The 24320-nt window shown below is 34.7% G+C and overlaps 4 protein-coding genes across 4 annotated transcripts; 3 read left to right on the forward strand and 1 right to left on the reverse strand.

Moving 5' to 3' along the window:
• The first annotated feature begins 1262 nt into the window (after window positions 1–1262).
• On the forward strand, window positions 1263–6203 carry LOC143557191 (uncharacterized). The gene is made up of 9 exons (XM_077046318.1): window positions 1263–1477; window positions 2593–2777; window positions 2887–3065; window positions 3486–3770; window positions 3863–3921; window positions 4026–4062; window positions 4572–4643; window positions 4737–5061; window positions 5648–6203. Exons 1-9 carry the CDS (start codon window positions 1372–1374, stop codon window positions 6080–6082), a joined length of 1683 nt encoding a protein of 560 aa, XP_076902433.1. The 5' UTR covers window positions 1263–1371; the 3' UTR covers window positions 6083–6203.
• A 1694-nt stretch (window positions 6204–7897) lies between these two features.
• LOC143557202 (uncharacterized) lies at window positions 7898–8401 on the reverse strand. The gene has a single exon (XM_077046329.1). The coding sequence runs from the start codon at window positions 8399–8401 to the stop codon at window positions 7898–7900; it is 504 nt and encodes a 167-aa protein (XP_076902444.1).
• A 4277-nt stretch (window positions 8402–12678) lies between these two features.
• LOC143557192 (uncharacterized) lies at window positions 12679–16103 on the forward strand. The gene is made up of 4 exons (XM_077046319.1): window positions 12679–12890; window positions 14627–14721; window positions 14816–15075; window positions 15169–16103. Exons 1-4 carry the CDS (start codon window positions 12861–12863, stop codon window positions 15975–15977), a joined length of 1194 nt encoding a protein of 397 aa, XP_076902434.1. The 5' UTR covers window positions 12679–12860; the 3' UTR covers window positions 15978–16103.
• Window positions 16104–19149: 3046 nt separating this feature from the next.
• LOC143557193 (uncharacterized) lies at window positions 19150–21409 on the forward strand. Its single transcript, XM_077046320.1, has 3 exons — window positions 19150–19236; window positions 19369–19444; window positions 20346–21409. Exons 1-3 carry the CDS (start codon window positions 19198–19200, stop codon window positions 21287–21289), a joined length of 1059 nt encoding a protein of 352 aa, XP_076902435.1. The 5' UTR covers window positions 19150–19197; the 3' UTR covers window positions 21290–21409.
• Window positions 21410–24320: the final 2911 nt, after the last annotated feature.

The raw sequence follows: 24320 nt of genomic DNA on the forward strand, positions 1-24320 counted from the left end.
TTAGAAAGAACTATGTTACGATATAGTCATATAGATTACTATCACATATAAGGCTGAATTGATATTTGGACTATAAAGAATAAACTAAATAATTTTTTATGGCTCCTTTTATATTTCATAGTTACATCCAAATGATTTACAATGAAGTGGCAGGTAAGCGGGCAACAAGCTGCGCCGCAACCCCCTTTTGGATAGCAAACCCAATCCGACTAAAAACAAAGTTTTGATTCTTATGGGCTGATACGTTACTATACACAACTTTCTGAACCCTATTCAAAAGGTCCACGGCATCCGGAGCTAAGAAACCAAAAGTGTCAAAGGCGAAGGGGATAAACACGTGTTGATTCTCCAAACAAGCTCTCTCGTGTTTAGCAACCTTGCCCGATGCTGCCTTCAATGCTGTCTGGCCTGCTACAAATCCAGTGTCCCTAATCCCAACAAGAGATGACACTCCTGTGAGGTCGACACAAGCGTGTTTCCCCCTACCCACCCAAAAACAAGTATATCGGTCGGTCGTAATGTAGATCTTCCTTCTTGAGGATCAGTAAGAAAGTTTACGGGGGCTTCCTTTTTAGAAGAAATTCCAGCTCGTTTAAGAACATCGCAGTTAAGAATTTTTTTAGTATTTCTTGTTTAAATAAGCAATGCTCGAGCTTCTTTATAAAATGTGTTTATTGCTATAAAGTTATATATTTAACAAAAATTAGATAAGTAATAACATGTTTAAACAAACCCATATAAGAAAATAGTTGTCACCGGTCCTACCTTTCACAATATTTGTTTTCACTTGACATCCGTTAAATAATCTTAACCCCGTTAAAATTTTTTCGAATTTCAAACTGATGTTTTAAGGTATTTGACCGGAAGAAGGATACAAACCGATTAATGTAAAATTTACCCCGAAACGATGCTTCAAACGACTTGATTTTTGTTAATTAAAAGTATAAACACCCGAATTACGAAAACCGTTCATCGTTTGAAACTCGACAAGTAAAACTCAAATTCAGACTCTTTACTAAGCTCAATTTCGGGTAGCTCACGAAAAGCTCGACTCGTTTACATCGGTCACTCTTCCTTCCTACACATCTAATCTGTTACTCACCCGCCTTTTCTTTTCTCTCTCTAGATCTATCTTTCTCTCTCTCTACATACATATACATACACACCCTCACAAACGTGTTAACCGATCCACTACCTGTATAAATATCTATAAACCTTTACATTAACAACCATGTGCTACCACTAGCTTCCTTCTGCTTCTGCAAGCTCATCACCATCTCAACTAATTGTCTTATTATATGGTGGACTGAGATTTCATTTTGTCTCCATTACCACATAATAATAATAATAATAATAATAATAATAATAATAATGGAGAATAAGCACGTGTTCGCATTGTTCGTGTTGATCTTCTGCTTCGTGAAGTGTGATTCAGCTATCGGTTCGTTGAACGATGATCGAATTGGATCTGTTTTAGGTAATAATATTGTTTCGTTTAATTAATTAATTAGTTTATGTGTGTGTTGATTAGTTAATAGTTAATGCTTGTTTGAGTTTAGGTTTTCATTTGTGTGTTTGCTTATTGTGAGATGATTTGGGGATTTTGTGTGATTTGATTTGAATTAGTATTTGTTGACTGTGACTATTTACCGTGAGTAAATATGTTGGAGTGATCTGGTTATGATTAGCCGTGTGAATGAGTCCAGCTACTCGTGAGCTATCAAAATTGGTTAAATAATTAATAAATTATAAACGAGCACGAGCTTGAAAAACTACTCAAATAGAGCTTGGAATGAGCCTAGTTCGAGCCCGAGTTTGAAAAACCACTCCCGAGCCGAGCTAGCGGAGCTTGAGCTTTAGAAATAGAGCTCAAAATGAGTCGAGCTCGAGCGAGCTTGAAAAACCACTCTCAAGCAGAACTTGAGCTTGAAAAACTACTCATGAGCCTCGATCTTTAGAAATAGTGCTCGCAACAAGCTCAGTTCGAGCCCGAGCTTGAAAAACTACTCATGAGCCTCGATCTTTTGAAATAGAGCTCACAACAAGCTCAGTTCGAGCCCGAGCTTGAAAAACCACTCATGAGCCGAGCTTGAGCTTTAGAAGTAGAGCTCAAAATGAGCCGAGCTTGAGCCCAAGCTTGAAAAACTACTCACAAGCAGAACTTGAGCTTGAAAAACTACTCATGAGTCTTGATCTTTAGAAATAGAGCTTGGAACAAGCTCGGTTCAAGCCCGAGCTTGAAAGACCACTCACGAGCAGAGCTTCAGCTTAAAAACTACTCATGAGCCAAGATCTTTAGAAATAGAGCTTGGAACAAGCTCAGTTCGAGCCCGAGCTTGAAAGACCACTCACGATCAGAGCTCGAGCTTGACAAACTACTCACGAGCCGAACTCGAGCTTAAAGCTTGAGCCCGAGCTTGTGCTTAGATGAGCTCGGGCTCGGCTTGTTTACACCCCTAGTTATGATGAATTTTTGAAATTCCACGGTACAATATGCTGAAAGCCGTGTGAATTGGCTAGGTTATGTGCCAAATTTATTAGTATTTGCTGTTTTCTTGTTGTTTATGTGCCAAATATGGTGGATAATTGTAGGGGAAGATAACATGGGTCATTGGAGAAATGAGATCTTGAACTCATCAGCTGAAGCCCCTGGTCCAGCCAATGAACCATCCGGTGCACTCGTGTTGGCAGGTTCAAGAACAAAGAGGCCTGATATTCTTAACCGGTTCAGGCGCTATCAAGGTGGATGGGACATCACTGACAAGCATTATTGGGCAGTAAGTTTTCTTTTGATCAAGAATTTTGTTAATTTCACATTTATCTAGCTAATCAGTTATTTTAGGTTTCAGTTTTTTAAGTGATACTTGTTAATAACATTATCTACAGTCTGTCGGGTTTACAGGGGCGGCTGCTTTTATTCTAGCCATCTTATGGTTTGTGTTGTTCGGGTTAGCCATGATCATTCATCATTGTTGTGGATGGAGATTAAATATCAAAGGCATAGATTCTCGGTTTTCCGAAATGATATGCTTAATTTTACTTGTTGTCTTCACGTGTGCTGCAGCGTAAGTATCTCAAATCATGTATTTACCAAAAAACACAAAATGTTATGACCTTTGACTACTTTACTTTCAAAGTCAAACAAACTAGACACAAATTAAAATGACCGTTTTGATACTTTGACTCTTAAAGTCAAATACACTAAACACAAAATAAAATGACCTTTGTACTACTTTAACAAATATAGTCAAACAAACTAAACACAAAATAAAATGACCGTTGTGCTACTTTGACTTATGAAGTCAACATACTATACACAAAATAAATGACCATTGTACTATTTTTCTTTTAAAGCCATAACATAAAGTAAAATGACCATTGTACTACTTAAGTTTTAACATCACGTTTGATATTCAAAGTAAAAAAAAACATAATCTTTAAGAACTTTTTTATTATTCAATTATAAAATATAATATTTTTTTCAGGACTGGATGCATTCTCCTTTCGGTGGGGCAGGATGAATTCCATGGTGAAGCAATCGACACGTTAAAATACGTTGTTGACCAGTCAGATTACACCGTTCAGACACTGGTTAATGTCACGGGATACTTATCACTAGCAAAAACCGTCAATGTGGCGCAGTTTTATCTTCCTTCAGATGTTCAAGACAGTATTGACAAATTAAATATTGACTTGAACTCAGCATCAGATACATTGGGCCGAAAAACGCATCAAAGTTCACGAAAAATAAGAACCGTCTTCGATGCTGTGTATTAACATTTTACAAACATCTTTCTTTTTGTTCAATTATGATGTTCCAAGATTCATAAATTTATACTGCTTTATTTGTTTCTTTTTTCAGGAGATCATCAATGATTACTATTGCAATAGTAATGCTTGTGGTTTCTATTTTAGGCCTTTGTAAGTGTTCATATGAGTTTCATTTTTACTGTTAACTTGTTTTAGCAAATGGTTAGTGTCATTTCCTTCTCTTTTTTTAATTGTTATTTCTTTTTTTGTTACAGATTTGTCAATTCTTGGTCACAGAAATGCAATCCACTTGTAAGTTTTCTTTTCGTGTTCTTGTTCTTGGTATTGAGAGTGTGGTTAGGCTTGTAAACAAACCGAACAAACGCGAACGTAGGCTTGTTCATGTTCATTCATTTAACTTTAGCCGAACAAATCAATGAACACGAACACTTAAAGAAGAAACGGATTTTCTTGCATGTGTTTGCTAAAAATATGTACGGATTCGTCTTCGTTAATGTGCATTCATTAATATTCTAAACTAAGTAAATGAACATAAAGGAATAACAGTACCCAAATTAAAGTCTAAATATTATCAGATGATTCATTGAGGTATTAGTAATAACTAATAAATAATAAATAAATTTGAATGGATATTTAAACGAACATAAACAAACCTTAACGAACCTAAATCAAGAACGCAAACGAACAATCACAAACATAAATAATGAACCAGACATGTGTTTATTTTATTAAATAGAACAAAAGTTTTGTTCAAATTTACTTATTTATTAACTAAACGAATAAAATTTATATTTTTGCAGATTCATCATCAGTGGATGGTTGCTTGTTGTGGTTACATCCATTCTGTGCGGGGTTTTTGTAATCCTCAACAAGTAAGATAAACGTTTAAAATTATATTTTTATATGGTTGCAACGAAATTTATATTCGAAAAGTACTAGGTTTTACCAAAAAAGCAAAATTGCAGTGCAATCTCAGACACTTGTCTGGCAATGGACCAATGGGTGGATCACAGGAATGCCGAAACTGCCCTTAGCGATATCCTTCCTTGTGTTGACCAGAGAACCACAAACCAGACTTTATATAAAAGTAAACAAGTGATCAACGATCTTGGAAATATAGTCAACGGGTTCATAGGTTCGTATGCAAATTCATATGGGGCGCCATCAGGGAAGTCTAATTATTATAACCAGTCGGGCCCTTTGATGCCGTACGTTTGCTCTCCGTATGACTCGCAGCTCCAAGAACGAAACTGTTCATTGGGAGAAGTCTCAATGTCAAATGCATCAATGGTACGTTGACTTTGTTCAGATCAAAGTGACATATTTTCATTTTCAAGAATGGTGTAAATTACCAAATAAAATGATCAATTATTTTATGAGATTTTCAACAAATTATTCGAATGCTGATATGTGGAATTAGTTACTTTGACCTCAAAAGGCAAGATTTAAAAACTCACACATCTCCGAGCTGTAAACGAGCCGAGCCCAAGCTCGACTAGACTCAGCTCGGGCTTGGCTCGTTTACTATTTATTAGTTAATTTTTATATATTAATAACTATATTTGTATATATTTTTTAATTATAATATTATTTATAACATAATGTATATTATTAACTTATTTTTTTATTAGTTAATTATATATATAATTGTTATTAAACAAGATATATTAAATTTATTTAATAAATATTATATAAGCAATAAGTTTCTTTAGGCTCTTGAGCTGGCTTGAGCCCGATAAGTGAAGCTTGGGCTAGGGCTCGTCTGTTAAACAAACTTATTTAAAGGCTCGAGCTCTGGCTCAAGCTTCGCGAGCTAGTAGCTCACGAATGTCTTGGCTCGTTTACTAATGTCCTTGAATCAAACTATGATTAATAGGTGTGGCAGAATTACACATGCACAGTCTCGGAATCCGGATTATGCACAACCACCGGAAGATTAACCCCCGACATGTACCAGCAACTGGTCGGATCCGTAAACATAAGCTACGCCCTCCAACATTACACGCCTCCGTTACTTAGCTTCCAGGACTGCAATTTTGTCCGGGAAACTTTCACCACCATCACCTCTGACCACTGCCCGCTGCTGCAGCGCCACCTGCGGATGGTGAACGTTGGTCTAGCTCTAATTTCTGTAGGAGTAGTACTCAGTCTCACACTTTGGATAATATACGCAAACCGCCCCCAAAGGGAGGAAGTGTTTGCTAAGATTGCCTCCAAGATTAAAGGCAAATGTAATGGAAAGCTTTGTCGTGATGACCATACCGTCCACGTGTCATCGACAGACGTTACGGGTCGAATAACCGAAGTTTGAGGAAAGCCTTTAACTTCAGAGTGGTTTAGTGCGCGTTGTCGTAAGTGACACGTAGATTAACCTGTTATGTAACATAAGTATATGTGGACAAGTTTTGAATAAGGTATATCAATTAGTTGTTCTAAATAGATAGTTTAGAACATTAAGAATTAGTAATTGTGTATATGTTAGCCCTGCTTGCGGTGCGCACATATGATGTATATATGTGTGAACCCTCGGGTGGGCAAAAGTGAAATTGCACTAATTTTGACGTTATTTTACTAATCTCGTGAAAATAACGTTAAAAGTGACGGACGGTTAATCAGGCATCATGTAGTGGCGTTGATAGCTGAAAGATAAGGGTACATGCACCGATCAGCCGGTGTCCCGATGATTGAGTGCTATGTGCCTTATGTCCAAGGCTTGATGCAAAACTACTATCGAGCCGGGGGTCTCACCGGAAGCAGCCTCTCTATCCCTATGGGGTAGAGGTAAGGCTGCCTACATTTTACCCTCCTCAGACCCTACCATAGCTTTGCTATTGGTGGGATATACTGAGTACGATGATGATGATGATGATGATGTATATGTTAGCATCTAACACACTGTTTTATGAAGCAGTGTCTAACCCGAAATATACCAATAACTGTGTTTATATGCTTAGCAACCGTCACACTGTTTTATTGAAATGATACAAAGTTTCGGGTTAGACATTACTTTGTGTCATTTCAATAAAAATGTGTGTTGGTTGCTAAGCATATAAACACGGTTATTGGATATTTCGGGTTAGACACTACTTAGCTAACCCGAAATATACCAATAACTAAGGGGTGTCAATCGTGTCGGGTTGGCGGGTTAGCATGTTGAGATTCTTCAACCCTAACCCAACCCATATTTTTATTCATGTTGGGTCGTGTCGACTCATTAAAATTCGTGTCATGTTCGGGTTGTGTTTCGGGTTAACCCATTTTACGTTCTTATACGAATATGAGTAATATCTATTGACATATTAAAAAATTAATTACTTCACTTAAAACTTGTTAATAATTTGTGATAAATCTAATTGTTTTTGTGTATGTATCTCTCATTCTCAATTAACAAACTTATGTTCACATATTTAACTCAACAAATGAATGAAACAACCAAAGAATATACAAATAGAACTCATAAAATGAAATTATTAGAAGTAAAAAGTAGATAATTGATATATGAAAAATCAATAAACGAAGTATTTAACATTAAAATTTAAAACATCTTATCTCTAAAATAAAAATATTAACTTCTATAAAATTGTTAAACAGATTAACAGGTCAACCCACTTTTTAATGGGTCGGGTTGACATGTTTTTTAAACGTGCCGGGTTCGGGTTGACCTGTTAAGAAAACAGGTCGTGTCAGCCGACCCAAAATCTATATCTTTTCCTGTCGGGTTTCGGGTCGTGTCAGGAATTGACACCCCTACCAATAACTGTGTTTATATGCTTAGCAACCAACACACAGTTTCATTGAAATGACACAAGGTTTCAAGAATATGCGTGTCGTCCGGTAGGTAATTCGGTTGGCGTGAACTGATGCCGTGACGCTACCCTCTTGACCATCGAAGCCGGAAATTAGATTAGGTTTGAACAACCGTGCACTCTTAAGTCTTAACCGAAAAACTTTATATATATACACACTTATACAGTGATAAACAAGCCTTGTATTATATAATAACATAGAACATCACTTTAAGTTTCATGAATCATTTTAGATATAATACTTAATATCTAAACCTAACTTTCATATTGCTAATCTTGTATCACTAAACAAAATATTATCTACTAGTTTTACTATATGACTATATCCAATTTAGTATCTTATATCTCACACAAACAGGCTCCTCCATAATAGTATCCAATACCGGCTTTCGAGACCGACAAACCGCCAACCTATAACTAAACTCGGGCACATCCACAGCCAACCTCGGCTGCTCGACTACATTCACTTCACCACCACCACTGTCTGTTGTTAATATTCGTTTACGCGTGTTACCACCCGCCATCCAAAAAACAGCCATATCCGCGGGAGTAACCATCGAGTTCACTCTCCTCATAGGAAACATAACATAAACATTTCCCACTTCCAAATCCTCATCCGCCAAACGAGGCGTAAAACAACGGTTAATAGTCAACGTCCGTGCGTTGACCAAGAAAAACCCCGGACACTCTAGCATGATCTCCGCCACCTTCGTAGGCTCCCTAACCACCCGAATCTCACCCGAGGGTAAAACAACTCTAGCCGGTTTATTACTTTTCGCGATCGAAACAACTATGAAACTACATGATGATGCATAGTTACCCATATTTTTTTAGTTGTGTTACTTGTAAGTTGTAACTTGTTAGTGTTGATATAATGGTATGAACAAGTAGACATATAAATATGTTATTGTGTGCATAATTATACGCGTGAAAGAAAAGTATAGGAAACTAGTGGAATATATTTTGACATTGTAAAAGTTGTGGTGTGACAAGTATGCGTGTGGGCCCATTTTGTAACAAAATAATATCTGTGAATATTAATAGTTGGTCAAAGTTTATTTTGGGAGAGTGAAAGGCTGCCGCAGTCCACAAGTACTTTCTATTTTAATACGTTATGGAATTAGAGGGGGGGGGGGACTGGGAGAAACCAGAGGTGCACACATAAACCGGTTTATATTGTTGATTTCAAAATCGGTTATAAACCAGTAAACTGATTTTTTTAATTATTTTATTAAAAATCGGCTTTTTTCTGGTTATTAACCGGTCCGGTCTAACCGGTCAAAACCGTTTCTCTAACCGGTTACTACCCTACCTGAAAAACCAAACCGGTCTAACCGGTTCATTTCCGCCAAAAAAACCGGTTAACCGATTTGTACACCTCTAATTGAAACGTAGGTTCGGAACCGGTTTGCACTTTTCTACACCAATACCGGTTCCAAACCAGTTAACCGAACTGAAACCGGTCAAACCCCGAACCGAAACTGAGCAAAACCCGAACCAAAATCAATCGAAACCTGGTCATGAAACCGGTTTCAACCCGAACCGAAACCAATCATAAACCGGTTTTGACTTTTGTTAACCAAATCAAAACTGGTTTCAACACAAACCAGTTTCAGGTTTTAAACAGGTTTGTGCGCCTATATGGAATGATTGTAAGTTTATAACTTATACTCTATGTAGTATACATATATTGGTTAGTATACAGTAATGGTAGATTAAAATTCTAATATTCTAATATGAAATAAGTTTATTGAAGTAACTAATCAGATGTAACTATTGAGATGTTTAAGAACTTTTAGTTAACTTTTTTTTAGAAACGACTAAAGTTTTATATGTTGATTTAAAAAGTTATGTTATTTAATTATTTGGTATTACAAATTTTGAAGTAGTTGTGTTAATTATTTATTTGATAATATTTTTCTATTAGGTTGTGGTAAGGTGGTACAATACTTATGAACACAAAATTGATCTCTTAAATTCATGATAGGTGCTAAACTTAAATAGTGTAGTTCTTGGTGACATTAACATAACAAATGTACTTGACAATCAATAAAAATATCTTAAATGATCCATCAAAAGCTAAAAAACAAACCTTATTAACCTTCCAAATTTGCTACTTCCAAGACGAACTACTAACAAGACGAACAATAAACCTAACATCTTTTAAAAAATCCGTGTTTTTCATGAACTCGCTTTTCTTTCCATCACTCACACATGAATATGCCATTGATTGAGATGATTTTCTGATGTTGGACTCTTAAGATCAACCAGTTTTCACTTTTTGATATAAACTTATTCTGTCGAGCAAGAACTTGGCAAACGTAATATATGACGTGGCGTATTGACATAGTTCTTGTTTAAGAGTAACAATAATGTGACAAACGACCAAGACCGTATCTTAAGTTGAAGTGGGAGAATAGATAGTTGACATGGACTACCTCTTCTTCTATGACTAGGTTGTCTGACTTTGACAAAACTTGTCACTTTAATGAAGATCCACATTTTATGTTCCCACTTAAGTCATTAGTTTTCACAAGACGTGGTTCAACACCAAACACTCTTTTAATGGTGACGTCATATATACCAATATAATGGGGTATAGTGATTCCAAGAACCGGCCAACATTAAATTGTCAAGTATAATAAACGAACTAAGTAAATTGGATTTTAATAATTTTGTATTTTTGCAGTTTGTCAATAATAATTCTATTTTGTTGAAACTTCGTTAGAAAAAACTTAACACCATTAAGGTTTATCTGAATTTCAAACTGATGTCTTTAAGCTAAGTCGATTGATTTGAAACTTACCTCGAAACATTGCTCCAAACAAAGAAACGGTTATTTAATTCGGGTGTTTAAATTCCAATTAATCAAGCCGGTCATTGTTTTTATATTTTTTATTATATTTAAAAAAACGTATCCATTTTAGATAGATTAGTTAGTTTCTTTGTCTTTTTCGTGTAATTATTAGTTGTTAGTAGCATGATTTCACACATATATATCAAGCAAAATGTTAAGGTATCCCCATTCATGGGTCAAATTTTCAAAGCCCAACGAGTTAACCCGAGCCAAGAAGGCCCAAGATTGGTAGGTCATAGCCAACCCATTAGGGTTTTAGCCCATTTCCTTCCTATAAATAGGAAACTTCTCCTTCCAACCCAAAAAGTTAATCTCTCTCTTCTAATAATTTACTCTCTCTTGTGCCTTACACACTTTCATTGTGTTCCCGAGTTTAGTTAATAAGAGAAAGTTTCATTCTTTTCCATTTCTTCTTCTTTTCCGCTTTCCTTTTTTTTCTTTTCAATTCTTTTCAAATTGGAAAGAAAGATTTTTCCATACTTTTCTTCTTTGTTTTTCTCACTTTCCTTTCCTTTTCATCCTTAAATGAATCTTGGGAACACAACATCAGTTTTCTTTCCTTCCAAAAAAACTTGGGAAAACACCAATTCATTTTTTTCCTTTCATTTCTTTTCCTTTCTTCCCTTTAATTAGACTAGGGAACACAGTCTTTGTGCACGGAGAGCTCATGATAACGACTTTCAGAGCCAGAGATATCTCTTCCCTCTACACAATCAATATATTTCACCCTTACTATTAGTCGAAACGGTGGCACGAGAATGTCCGGGGAGTTGGGGGGGGATTCAAAATGTATAAACAAGTTTGGGGGAGGGCTAAAATTTTCAATCGAAAACGGATAGATTTACGCTATGTATAATTTTTTTTTGGCAAAAAACGGGTAAATTTACATCACTGCGCATAAACACAACGGCTAGACTCCAACTCCAAATGTCTAATCTTGATTACCAGTAAAACAGTTTATAAAATACATCAGCAACACATGCTGGTGAACATGCTGACGCTAAAACATTTATGAAAACCTTTAATTCATACTCGAAACAATCAGCGGCCCTCTAGACCGGAGTACCAATTATATCACATTAGTCCAGCCCTCACAGCCCTATAGACTGGCTCAATGTGCGGAATTGATGGCGGGCCTTGGATCTGAGCCAATTTTTGATCTGCACCTTTGAGTTCAAAACTGATATCTTGATACCTAATTCTTTATTGCACCACATTGTGGAACTAACTGTGGAAGCTGATAAGGGGATTATTCATCTTCCTGCTAGCTTCTTTGCCTGTGGTACGCTGACTAAGCTAAAACTGCGGTTTGAAAATTTCATCTTGGATTCGTGGGAGGACGATACTTGGAATCGAAGTATCTGCCTCCCAAGTTTAAAGGAATTTGATACGAGTGAGCATACTTGGGTTATAGAAAACGTCTACTGTATAGTTGAAGACTCCCCGAAGTTAGAGTCTTTGACTATATCTAACTGTGCTGTAAGTTTTTTACTTTTCAGTTTAATGTTTTTTTAAACAAAAATCTCAAAAATCTTTTGTTTTTCTTTTGTAGGAGGCTGGTGGTTTAACTACTATAGTTAAACTCAAACATCTAAAGTTTTTAGACAATGTTAACGATGGTCTAACTACTATATTTCAGTTTTTAGACTGTACCCCATGTTTGGAGCATCTGTCCATTGACGCGGTATGTATGTTGTTTTTTTGGAAATTATTGAATTATTAATCATTTAATATGGCTAATTATGTTTTAACAACAGGTTCTACCGTTTTCTTTGAACTATAAAGCACCAGCACCTGTGTGCATCAAAGAGAGCGTAAAAACAATCAGCATCAAATTTGGTGGACCAAGAAACTACAACGAGCTGCAGTTTGTGAGGCATCTTTTGCTTCACGCAACAAGCATGCAACATTTGGATATTGTGTGCACAGAGCTTGTGGGCCAGGAAATTGTTTGAATGCTTTGTGAGCTGGTCGAGGGAAATCGTGGAAGAAAGGGCGTTGTTCGTTTAATTCTTAATGGGGAAGTCTCCATTTTGTAAATTTGGTTTTCTTCTTTGAAGTAAAGATCCTTTTTTCTTTAATGTTTCATGTTTAGAAACGAATTTTGCACAAATATTTTTAACGAATATCTAATGAAAACAAATAGTGTGAAAGTTGGGACCGGTGACAGCTATTTTCAAAGTTAAGATTATTATCGGCCAACTGCATTAATTTGAGATTATTAAAATCCAATTTTCCAAAGTTAAATGAAAGAGCACTAACATGCCTTTCTTCGTGTTCATTCGGTCCGTCTAATTAAAACACAAAAAACTTATACAATATTACACATTAACCCTCCACCGTTTCATAATATACTAATTAACCCCCTCATCTTTTTATCCCCAATCTTCAATTACACAGCTAACTGAACAAGACCTAGGGTTTCAATGGCGGTTCTATTTAACAAGTTTCAACAGGTAATTCGTTAATTAACAATCAATTTCACATTTGATCTGTAACGGCGTACTGTATTCGTTAATTTCCGTGAAAAATTAGGGTTTTTGAGCTCAATAGTTAAATTCAGAGTATAATATGCTGATTTGTTGCTTATAAACTGTTTTAATGTTAATTAAGTTGCAATTAGGTGTGAGTTTTGTTGTGAAGTAGGTGTTTTGTTGGATCATTTTGTTACACGAGAGCTCGAGCTCGGCTCGTTTCGAGCTCTTTTTCTAAAGCTTGAGGTTGACTGGTGAGTCAGTTTTTTCAAGTTCGGGCTCGGCTTGTTTATTTTTTATTTATAAATTTATATACAGTGTTTGCTATTTTTATTAGTTTTGAGAAAATTTTAAACGAGGCTAAGCTCGGCGGAAACACGTATGCAGTACTTTAAATGAGCCAAAGCTTGGATCGTGCTCGGTCGTGTAGTGTGAAATAATGCATATAATATTCACCTTAAATTTAAAGTATATTTTGCTGATTGTTTACTTTTAAACTGTTGTAATGTTATTATGTGTTTGAATTGTTGACTCATTTGTAATTAGGTGTTTAGTTGGATCTTGATTGAACAAAGTTGATGGTAAATGTGCAATGAGGGGTGCACACGAGTCTATCCCGAGCTCGAGCGAGGCTCATTTTGATTTACGAGAACTCGAGCTGGGCTCGTGAGTCATTTTTTCAAGCTCGGGCTTGGCTCGTTTGTTATATATTAATTAATTTATGTACATTTTTAGTATTTTTATATACTTCGAGAAAACTTTTAAATGAGGCTAAGCTCAGGTCGAGCTCGTGTGCAGTAACTTACTGTATTTGTCAATTCCGTGAAATTAGGGTTTCTGAGCTCAATTGTCAAGTTCACAGTATAATTTGCTGGTTGTTTAGTTATTAACTGTTGTGATTTTAATATATGTTTGAATTGTTAGCTAATTTGCAATTAGGTTTGAGATTTTTGTGAATTAGGTGTATTGTTGGATCTGGATTGAACTAAGTTGTTTTAGCGGTGGAAATGATTGTAAATGTGGAATTAGGTTACTTTGGACTAGAGATTATGATAATTTTTTGAACTTGTAGAGGAAAAAAATGGTCAAATAAATAGGATTTTGCAACATGTGCCGTGAAATTAAGGGTGCAAATGAGCCCAAAATCGGCTCGAGAGATCGAGCTCGGCACGTGAGTCGTTTTTTCAAGCTCGGCTCGGCTCGTCTATTAATTATTAGTTATTTTGTATACAGTCTTTGTTAATTTTATATATTTTGAGAAAACCTTAAACGAGGCTAACCTTTGCTTGAGCTCGGCTGTGGAGTGTGAAATTAGTACATAGAAGTACAAAAGAGCTTAAATGTGAGAATACACAAGTAGCAGATCAGTGGCTCGGCTCGTTTGCACCCCTAACCATGATCAGAATGATTGTCTGCTAGCTTGAATATTAAGAAACATCACATTTCATTTAACACAAGCACAAACTTTGTGATATTGGCAAGGTGACTTGTTTCTATTTTATGCTTAAAGGTAGAATAAGAATCATGAATAGCATCTTGGTTTAAATAGTGCGCCTTGAGGCGATCTAAAACCGCGTTAGGGCCTTTGTACATGTGGGTCAAAGTTAGGGTGCGTAGGAGGTTGATCTGTAAAATTGACCAAAATGATGAAGTGATTATGAATGGCTGTACATATAACATGTCATTTTTGTGTTAATCTGCTGCAACTTTTTTTGTAGTCTGTGTCAACACTTGCCAAAAGCCCGACATTTGCAAAAGATCCAAGACGCCTTCAATTTGAAACAGACATAAATCGGCTCTTTCTATATACCAGGTTATGTTATTTAAAAGTCAAATATAATATACATGATTCTTTTGTTATAATGCGTGTGATGCAAGATATTGATTTATTAATATGATGTTTGCAGCTATAACCGTGTGGGGAAAGATGCTGAAGAAACCGATATAGAGGAGATCATAAACATGGCAAGTAAATCTGACTTGGCAGATCAAGAAAAACAGGTTCAAGAAAACATTCATTCTCAAATTACAAACTTTTGCACATTTATGGATTATATTCTTCTTCCTGAAACAAAATCCCATGATGAAACATCTCAAAAACACCCCACTCGCCGGAGCGGCCTTAGTCTTGCAGTTGGTCAAAACGCCCCACCGATCATGAAACTTGGTAATTTTTTCACTCAACTTTTCAGCTTTAAATATTATAATCATAATAAGCTGTTCTGTTACAATTTTATTAATGATGATATTTTCAGCACAGATATCCCCGAGACAAAACCGTTGACTTTTGCAGAGTCAAGTCAAAGGTTAAAAGATCTAATGGGCTACACCCTTGAGCTCAAACCGTCTCAAATTCCCCATGAACAAGCGGGTCGAGGTTTATTCGTGGACGGTGAAGCGGATGTTGGCTCGGTAATCGCACTCTATCCAGGTGTCATCTACTCTCCTGCATATTACCGTTATATCCCTGGATACCCGAGAGTCGATGCACAAAACCCGTATCTTATAACCCGTTACGATGGGACCGTAATTAACGGTCAGCCTTGGGGTACGGGTGGTGAAACCAGGGAACCTTTGTCTAGTGTTTATCGATCCAACCCGAGTGAACCGCCGTCTGAGACGGGGTCGGATCGGGTGTGGAAGATGTTAAGTAAACCGTTAGAAGGGTCACGTTTAGGGTTCAACGGTGAGGTTTTGGAGAGAAGAAACCCGTTAGCGTTAGGTCATTTCGCAAACCACCCTACTAAGGGAACGGAACCGAATGTTATGGTTTGCCCTTATGATTTTCCTTTGAGTGAAAAGGGTATGAGAGCTTATATACCGAATGTCGTTTTCGGGGGTGTAGAGGAAGTGAAAATGAAAAGATTTGGGAGTTTTTGGTTTAAGTCACGGGGCGAGTCAAACGATGGTCAACTGACGGGTCCGGTTATGAAAGGTCTTGCACTTGTAGCCACTAGGTTGGTATCTAATGAAGAAGTTTATTTGAATTATAGATTAAGTAATTCAAAGAAAAGGCCTTCTTGGTATACTCCTGTTGATGAAGAAGAGGATAAAAGAAGATGGAGCTAAACAATACAAAGAGGTGTTTTATTTATTATTATTATTATTATTATTTAATGTTTGTTTTGTTGTTTAATAATAAGAACTAGAATGAGCAGTTTTGGATATTTAGAAACAAAATATTATCATTCTTGTTATGATGTGGTTTACTCACTTCCAATACAAGTGTTTTTGACTTGGTTATGTTTTTCTATTGTTTTATTTACATTTTTAGATTTATTATCCAATGTGTTGTAACATGCATCAATCTAAAAAAGAAAATTGCAATTAAATTGTAAATAGCCAATAGATTATCTAAAGTCTCATTTTCTATTTAAAAATGGTTATTTTTGACGAGTGTAAAAATATTAAGAAAAAATGATAAGTTTATATCAACTTAACGGAGCATGGTTCATGTGACCAAGTGTACCAACCACTTTACCTTGCGTGGCTTGCTACATGTGCCCGGGTGTACCAACCACCCCACCTTGTGTGACTTGGTACAAAAATGTACCAACCACTCGATCTTGCGTGACTTTACAACACAATTTTAGCATGTTTGACCAACCTCTTTGATACTTGCAAAAACAAATATGGTATGTGTTTATAGTTGTCTAAATAGTAAACTATAAACGACCAAAAATGTTATCGAGCATAAAATGCCAGAAATTCTAGGCTTATATTCATTACTATATCTCATCCGTCTCGCTTCATAAATAAAATTATTCATTTATTTTTTAGACAATCTGGGATTACTTATCTAAACTTGTAATATGACGCCTAGCCGCACAATATTTTGTAATAAGCAATCGTAGTTGAGCCGTTGGATTTGTTAACTCAACGGATATATGGTGTTAGTGCATTGGCAAGAGGAAGTAGTCAGTTTAAATGAGTCATGGTTGGTGGAGTCGTCGGCTCTTTATTGATGACTCATTTGAAGTGATGATCACCTGTGGCCACATGTTATCTTATTATTGGTTGGTTTCAATGAATCCCGACCACTTATACGAACCGTCGACTCATTGGTATGTCGAATGGTGCATCGTGTCAATTGATCGATGGCCAAGTTAATCAATGTTTACAAATGAAAAATCAATATTCAACATTCATTTTGATCGCCGAAATATATGTTTTGGTGTTAACTTTGTATTATAGACAATCTTTAATTTAATGAAATTAAATTAAATTAAACACGTAACATTTCTTGCATTTATTTATGTTTTCAAAATCAAAATCAAAATCACGAGATAGTGTGACATGTGACAACTTGGAAAGATCCAATATGTTTTTTCTTCTTTTTTTCAAACGACAACTTTCATTACAAAGTCAAAACCAGCAAGCCGCTACAAGCTACAATTAAAAAGAAAAGGTTACACCACTCGTTCTAACGTAAAGCTTTAAACAAAAATCTATATTTTTTCAAAGAAAATGAAAAGATTTAACGTCATCCACCAACTTTGATATCACTATCGGTTTGTTGGAGAATGCCGACTTATTTCTCGCCTTTCATATACACCAGCACACGAACATAATAATAACTTGATAGACTTTATTCTTTTTATTACAAAGCGGAATTATTTTGTGAATCAAAAACAAGCCAATAGATGAAGTGATGCTTGCCAACATTTGTAGCTCACAAATATGACAAAGACTAATTATAACTTATAAATTTTTACATATCCCAAGTTTCTAATAATTATTTATTTTTGCTAATATATAATTTAAACTCAAAACCTTAAAATCATCTTAATTATTATTTTGTGTAAAAAATAATAATAAATAATTCATTTTAAAAGTAAGTTTTCAAATTTTACAAATAAATCATATGCAATGAAAAATAATATTAAATATCAATTAACTTAATATAAGAAAAAAAATCATCACTCCAATTATTTTCATTGGAACATATAGGTAGGGGCAAGGCTACTTCCTTCGTGGCTTGCACATAACCTTTTTACTTTTCGTACAATAAATAATGTCAAAAAAGGCTTTTCATAAAGAAAATATATATACTATAAAATATTGGGCGTAAATAAGTCTAGTTGAGCCATGTCCAAGCTTGTCTATTATGAGAGCTCGAGTTTGGCTATTTCGAGCTCTGTTTTTCTGAAGTTTGAAATAATCTCGTGTAGCACGTGAGCGGCTTAATTTGTTAACATCCTTATTTAAAATCATTATACTTCCTTATTTTCTCCTCTAATTATAGTGTATTAACATTCTTAAATTTGTTAAAAATGTATGATAAATTTATTTTATGCGTAGTTGGTGATAAATGGAGGGTGTTTTGGGCCACAAAGGGCGACAACACCGCCCTTGGCGATTTCAAGGGGGCGATATAGATTTATTGTCGGGGTGTGGGTGAAAATAATAATATTTTATTCAATGGGGACGATTTTTGGCTTGAACACCATTAAAATGAAAATAGTTCTCTCTACTAACGTGACGTCACGTGATAAATGTCCCCTATTTTGTGGCTCTCCACTACATACAACCTCGCTTAAGTTTTGTATATTAAAATTCTTACTTTCTTATATTCCTTGTAAATTAAGCATAATTTTAGCATATTAAAGTTTAAAATTTTGTCAAAATTATATGAATAGTCACATTAGTTTAAATTTGATGTATTAAAATCTTTAAATTTTCATCAATAAACTTTAGCTTAAATGACATTTGTGCGTGGGGATTTTGGATACATGCCATAAGGTCTTACATTTGATAATTTACTGCAATGGATCTTCAGGTAACGGGTTTTTCTCAAAATCGGAGATGGTGGACTTGGGCATACGAAGCCTATCATCTTTTGCCATTTAATTACCCTGGATAGTTAAATTTTATTATTTGGTCGTTAAAATAAATAAATAAACAACAAAAATAACTCAAGTGTTCCAAATGAAGAATAATAACTTGGGAAATGTACTTAACTAAAATAACCACAAGTGTCTTCCTTTTGATTCTTTTAAAGTACTTTTGAGCAGTTCATAGCTCAAGAAACACAGAAAAGAACACTTTTAACAATTAAAAAATTACACAACAAAGTTAATTTTTTTTAATCTTTCACTTCCAAGAAAACTTGAATTATGTTTTTCCATAAAACTTGTAAAACTAGTCAGAAATACAGTAATAAAAAATTTATCTTTTTTTGTGAATTTACCATTTTACCCTTGTGTTCAGTCAGAGTGCTACATTACATATTATTCTGTCTTGTTTCCTTCTTTTTGCTCCTCTGGAATTCCAAAACACCAATCAAGAAATGGCTAAAGATGAAGACTTTAAGCTTCTCAAGATCCAAGTTCATTAACTTTTCAATTTTTTTAAACTTTTTTTTTTACATATTTTCCTTTAATATTCTTCACATTCTTGATTTATTGTTCTTCATTCTTTGTATTTATTTATTTATTTATTTATGTACTTTTATCTACAGACTTGTACTTTGAGAGTGAACCTGCACTGTGATGGTTGTAAGCACAAAGTCAAGAAAATTCTTCAGAGAATTGAAGGTCAGTTTTTTTTTTTTTTTTAAGATTGTGTTAAATCTAGCAAAAATTTAACTTGGGTTTTGATAAATTTTATAAATTTATGCAAAATGTGGTTTTCTTGTGAAGATATTAAAACCAAAGAAATGTACAATATTATATACATAAAGTACTAATTATGGTAACAAGTTTCTTATGGATATAAGATTTTTAGCTTTGAAAATGAAGTTAATTATTACATATTCTGCTATTTCAAGTATAAAGTGAAATGGGATTTTGATAAAGATTTAAAATTTATGCAAAATGTGGTGTTCTTGTGATGTAATGCTTTTGTCAAGTCACTTTTCATAGATATTGTTGCTAAAAGGCTAAATCCTCTAATAAGTACAATGTTTTACATCTCTCAATGCATGATGTACAAGTCATATTTCTAGTTTTGCTTTGGATTTGTGAGCTCTAGAAGAAAAGATACAAATTTGATATTCATGCTCATTCGTTTAAAAAATGAACATGTTCGTGTTCTTTTATGTTCGCTCATTTAAAATCTAAACGAACTGTTCTCGAACATACATGGAGATAATTGAACAAAGATAAACGAACATATATGAACAAACGTAAACGAACCCAAATGAACAATTATAAAACATTAATTAGATGATTCATCGAAAGTTTTATCCTAAAATGAACATAAATAAACGAACCTTCACGAACTTAAATGAGCGAATGAAACATGTGTTCATGTTCATTCGTTTAATTAAATGAACATAAACTTTTTGTTTATGTTAAGTCGTATATTAAATGAACGAAGATAAACGAACTTCCCGCCGAACGGTTCACGAACAGTTCACTAAACACTCAGTTCTTACTCAACATATCATATAATATACATACTATAGCACTAATTGTGAATAATAATATTATATAGGTGTTTATCAAGTGAGCATAGATGCAGAGCAACAAAAGGTAACAGTTTCAGGAAGTGTAGACCCTGCAGTTTTGTTAAAGAAGCTTGTGAAAGCTGGTAAACATGCTGAAATTTGGTCAAACAAGTCAAATAACCAAAGTCAAAGTCAAAGTCAGCAAAATCAGAAAGGAAATTGTAAAAAAGATGACAAGAAAAACACAACCCAGAAAGAAAACTTCACCAAAGGCCTTGAATCTTTGAAAAAACCCGAAAAGAGTCAACCTTTGACCGCCGGTGACGATTCGTTTGAAGATGATGAGGATTTGAGGTTTGTTCAAGGGAAAGCGAGTCAGTTAGGGATTTTGAAGGAGAAACAACAAGAAGCAGGTGCGGGTACAGGTTCGGGTAATGTACCAAAAAATTCAAAAAATAAAAGTCAACCCAACAATGCAAATGCGAAGAAAAGTCAAAACTCCGGAGGGGAAAAGGGTAATTCTGAGAATTTAAATGATGGTAAAAGTGTGAGTGACTTGGCCTCCATAATGAATAGTCTTGGTGCTGGTGCTGGTGCTGGTGCTGGTGCTGGTGCTGGTGCTGGTGCTGGTGCAAATTTTGGAGGGTTTGAACCGGCGTCGGGTGGTCAACATATGATGATGAACATGAATGGTTTAGGATTCAATCACCAACAAGAGTACAACAACCACTCGGTTGTCGCCCCGTCATTAATGATGAACCTTCAAAACCGGCAATCAATGTATCAAAGGCCTCCTATCATGCCGCCAACAACTGGCTACTACTACTACAACTACAACTACGACCCTGAACGTTACCCTTACTATGATCACTTTAACGACGACTACTACTACGCTAAGCACCCTAACGACGGCTACTACTACACGGGTGGCACAAGTGGTGATGTGAACATGATGAGTGATGAGAACACAAGCAGTTGTGCTATTATGTGAGGGGCAAAAGTGGAAAAGATTTAGACTTTTAAGTATGGTAAAAGAAGTAATGATTTGATGTAGTGAAGGATGTTTTTGATGTGTCTTTGTTAGCCATGTTGAAATGACTTGTTTAATAATGGTTTATGTTCTTGTGTTTGTAGTGTCATCAAATGTTACATTTCATTTATTAGTTTATTTGATTGTGGTGTCCCATGAATATTGGCTATATAAGGTCATGTGCAATGGGATCCAGGGGCATTATAAGGGTGTGTGCGTTTTCATTATATAGTCCGTATGTATTTTAAAGTGGTAATGATTGAAAAAACATTATCCGTTACATATGTTATTTACTAAAAAAAATCATGATGACGTGGCATAAAATATCCCTCAAATGACATTAACCGTTATGCATGGCCTAAGTGGAATTGTTCAATGGATATTACATTGTTAGTCAAGAGGAAGAGCGTAAAGTGTTATACAGATATTATAAACTTTTTAAAAATTAGTTTTATTTTAAAGTTTTTTTTTTCTAAAATAGAAAATGTTAGTTGGTGTGAGACTTCGTAACCACAATACAAATTATACTAAAGTCACTCAGTGTTGTCATTTGGGATGGTGGGACAAACCTTAGGAAGGACAATACGCCCATAAGTGACGTATTACTAACATACGACATACAGTATGGACATGATGAGTTCAAAAGGACTCTTTGATCTTTATTACTACTACATTGGCCATGCATACGTATTTAATAAAAATAATGCGCGAGCTACTTGTGGTGAAACGAATAATAATGGATTGAGCTTAAGATATTGTGCTTTGGTTCATTCAGGTGGGCACATCTACATATTTACATGATATGGTGTTTAGATGTGATTGTGTTGTTTGAAGTTGTATTAGTAAGATAGTCATATATATCAATACGATAACGTGTTGGTGTATTTAATAGACGATTAAAAGAAATGCTTACTTCTAATTTCTAAATTGGTGAAGGGTTTTAAATCTTTGGGTTTTTCTGGATGCATTCATAGCCTTTTTTTTCTTTTTTTTTGGAAGGTGTCTAACTCCTTGCTAACCATGCTGATTTTTATAAAATTTGTCATTAAAAATATAATAAAATAATCGTTTTGAGTTTTGAAAAATTTGGATTATTTATGACAAAAAAAATTAAGAAATTTTGTTGAATACTGTATGGTTTCAAAGCTTTTGTCTAATGATAACAAAATTTCTCGTGCAGTATTTAATTGTGTCCAATCGACTAGTCGGTCAATCACATATCTTTTATGGGTATCGAATATCATGCCGAAACTAACAGGACGATACATGTACTCGTTGCAAAATGTTTCTGGAAAAGCTTGCACCAATAACAAATTTCTGAAAAAGTTTGTACCAATAACAAATTTCTGAAAAAGTTTGTACCGAATATTGTACCAAATATATCAGGATGATTCTCATACTTGATACGAAATCCTCATCCCTAGCCATAGTTAAAGAAACCAGAACATCACTATACATTAATATTTATATAGATTAAAAGGCATGGTCGGTGCCGCAACACCTTCCATGCCTTTTAATATGTTAATTTTTTGCATTTGAATATTGATGGATTTATCATTTTTATTACTTTCAGTAACGTAACGAACCCAATTGATATTGTTGAATTTGTTTCGACTTGTCGTTACAATGCGTGGGTTTTACACTTTTACCGCTCACCATTTTGAGTTGAGGGGAAGAATGGAGGGGCATGGTGTTCCATTCTCATCATTAAGAATATACATTAAAAATAGTAAAATACAATTTTTAAAATTGATGTAAAAAACATGATAATAATCAAATTTATCATTTTTTATTTACGTTTTGACTAAAATTTTGGTGTATATGACACATGTTTTGTTTTTTTAGTTTAATTTAATGTCCTTTGAAATTTAGGTGTACAGGACACATGTTTATTTATAAATAAAAACAAAGGGTTGGCGTCACAAGACCGTTATTGTTCCACGTGATAACCCCAACTCATGTCACGTCATTAAGGTTTTTTCTTTAAAATTTGTAATTCTTTTGTTTTATTACCCTCATTGTAATGAACATAAACTGGCTTAAATCGCGTCGACTCGCTACCGCAAAGCCTAGGTTTTATAAACCAAATAAACTTCATTTTTAAATGTTATTTTTTTGTATTATAAATTATGAGTCTCTAGGCGTTAACTAATACGGAGTACTAGTTATGGGTTTAGTGTCAAACCGGAACAATGCTCACCGATACCAACATAATTCGTGTTGTCGCTTCGATCACAAGTTGTATTTCTATTAACTAATATTATTTATTGGCCGTGCATACGTACTTAAGAAAAGAAATCACAAGACGTGGCCTTGTACAACAAAAAAATAATGCGCGAGCTACTTGAGGTGAAACGAATAATAATAGATTGGGCTTAACATATTGTGCTTTAGTCCATTCAGTAAGGCACCTCTACAAGTTTACATGGTGTATGATGTTTATATGTGATTATGTTGTTTTATGTGTAATAGTAAGATAATCATATATCAATACGATGACATATTGGTGTATTTGGAAGCGATGAATGAAGCCATCTTCTCAAACAAATAAATTCTCACTTCTAAAGTGGCGGAAATCATTGGGTTCTTTTTTGGATGCATTCAAAGCATCGAGTTGAAAGGATTTGTGTAATTTTCCATACTAGTTCGTTGTTCTTTGTATTTATGAGTGATAAAAAAAGTGTGTTTATGTGTCACCTACACGGCAACACTTTTACTCAATCAAGCCCCATAACACATAGTCTGATATGTGGTGACATGGAGACGAAAAAAGGGGAATCCTATCCTCTAGTTCCTTGCTAACTCTGCTGTTTTTAATGAAATTTATTGTTCGAAAAAATATATATAATAATAATTATTATTATATGTTTGTGTGTTTGGAAATTTTGGATTATTTATGGCCCAAAATATTAAAAATTTCTTTGAATTCTTCATGTACAGTTTCAAAGTTTTTGTCCAATGATAACAAAATTTCAAGTGCAGTGTATAATAT

Source organism: Bidens hawaiensis, unplaced genomic scaffold, assembly GCF_021521415.1.
Source record: "Bidens hawaiensis isolate Kalapana, Puna unplaced genomic scaffold, B.hawaiensis_p1.1 tig00018846_1, whole genome shotgun sequence".
NCBI classification, from domain to species: Eukaryota; Viridiplantae; Streptophyta; class Magnoliopsida; order Asterales; family Asteraceae; genus Bidens; species Bidens hawaiensis.

Coding starts and splice junctions, on each gene's coding strand:
- LOC143557193 (XM_077046320.1), top strand. CDS start 19,198: ATGGCTAAAGATGAAGACTTTAAGCTTCTCAAGATCCAA. Junction 19,237..19,368: donor TTAAGCTTCTCAAGATCCAA/GTTCATTAACTT, acceptor TTTTATCTACAG/ACTTGTACTTTGAGAGTGAA. Junction 19,445..20,345: donor AATTCTTCAGAGAATTGAAG/GTCAGTTTTTTT, acceptor AATATTATATAG/GTGTTTATCAAGTGAGCATA.
- LOC143557192 (XM_077046319.1), top strand. CDS start 12,861: ATGGCGGTTCTATTTAACAAGTTTCAACAG. Junction 12,891..14,626: donor TATTTAACAAGTTTCAACAG/GTAATTCGTTAA, acceptor CTTTTTTTGTAG/TCTGTGTCAACACTTGCCAA. Junction 15,076..15,168: donor CCCACCGATCATGAAACTTG/GTAATTTTTTCA, acceptor TTTTCAGCACAG/ATATCCCCGAGACAAAACCG.
- LOC143557191 (XM_077046318.1), top strand. CDS start 1,372: ATGGAGAATAAGCACGTGTTCGCATTGTTCGTGTTGATCTTCTGCTTC. Junction 3,922..4,025: donor GGTTTCTATTTTAGGCCTTT/GTAAGTGTTCAT, acceptor TTTTTGTTACAG/ATTTGTCAATTCTTGGTCAC. Junction 5,062..5,647: donor CAATGTCAAATGCATCAATG/GTACGTTGACTT, acceptor TATGATTAATAG/GTGTGGCAGAATTACACATG.
- LOC143557202 (XM_077046329.1), bottom strand. CDS start 8,401: ATGGGTAACTATGCATCATCATGTAGTTTCATAGTTGTTTCGATCGCG.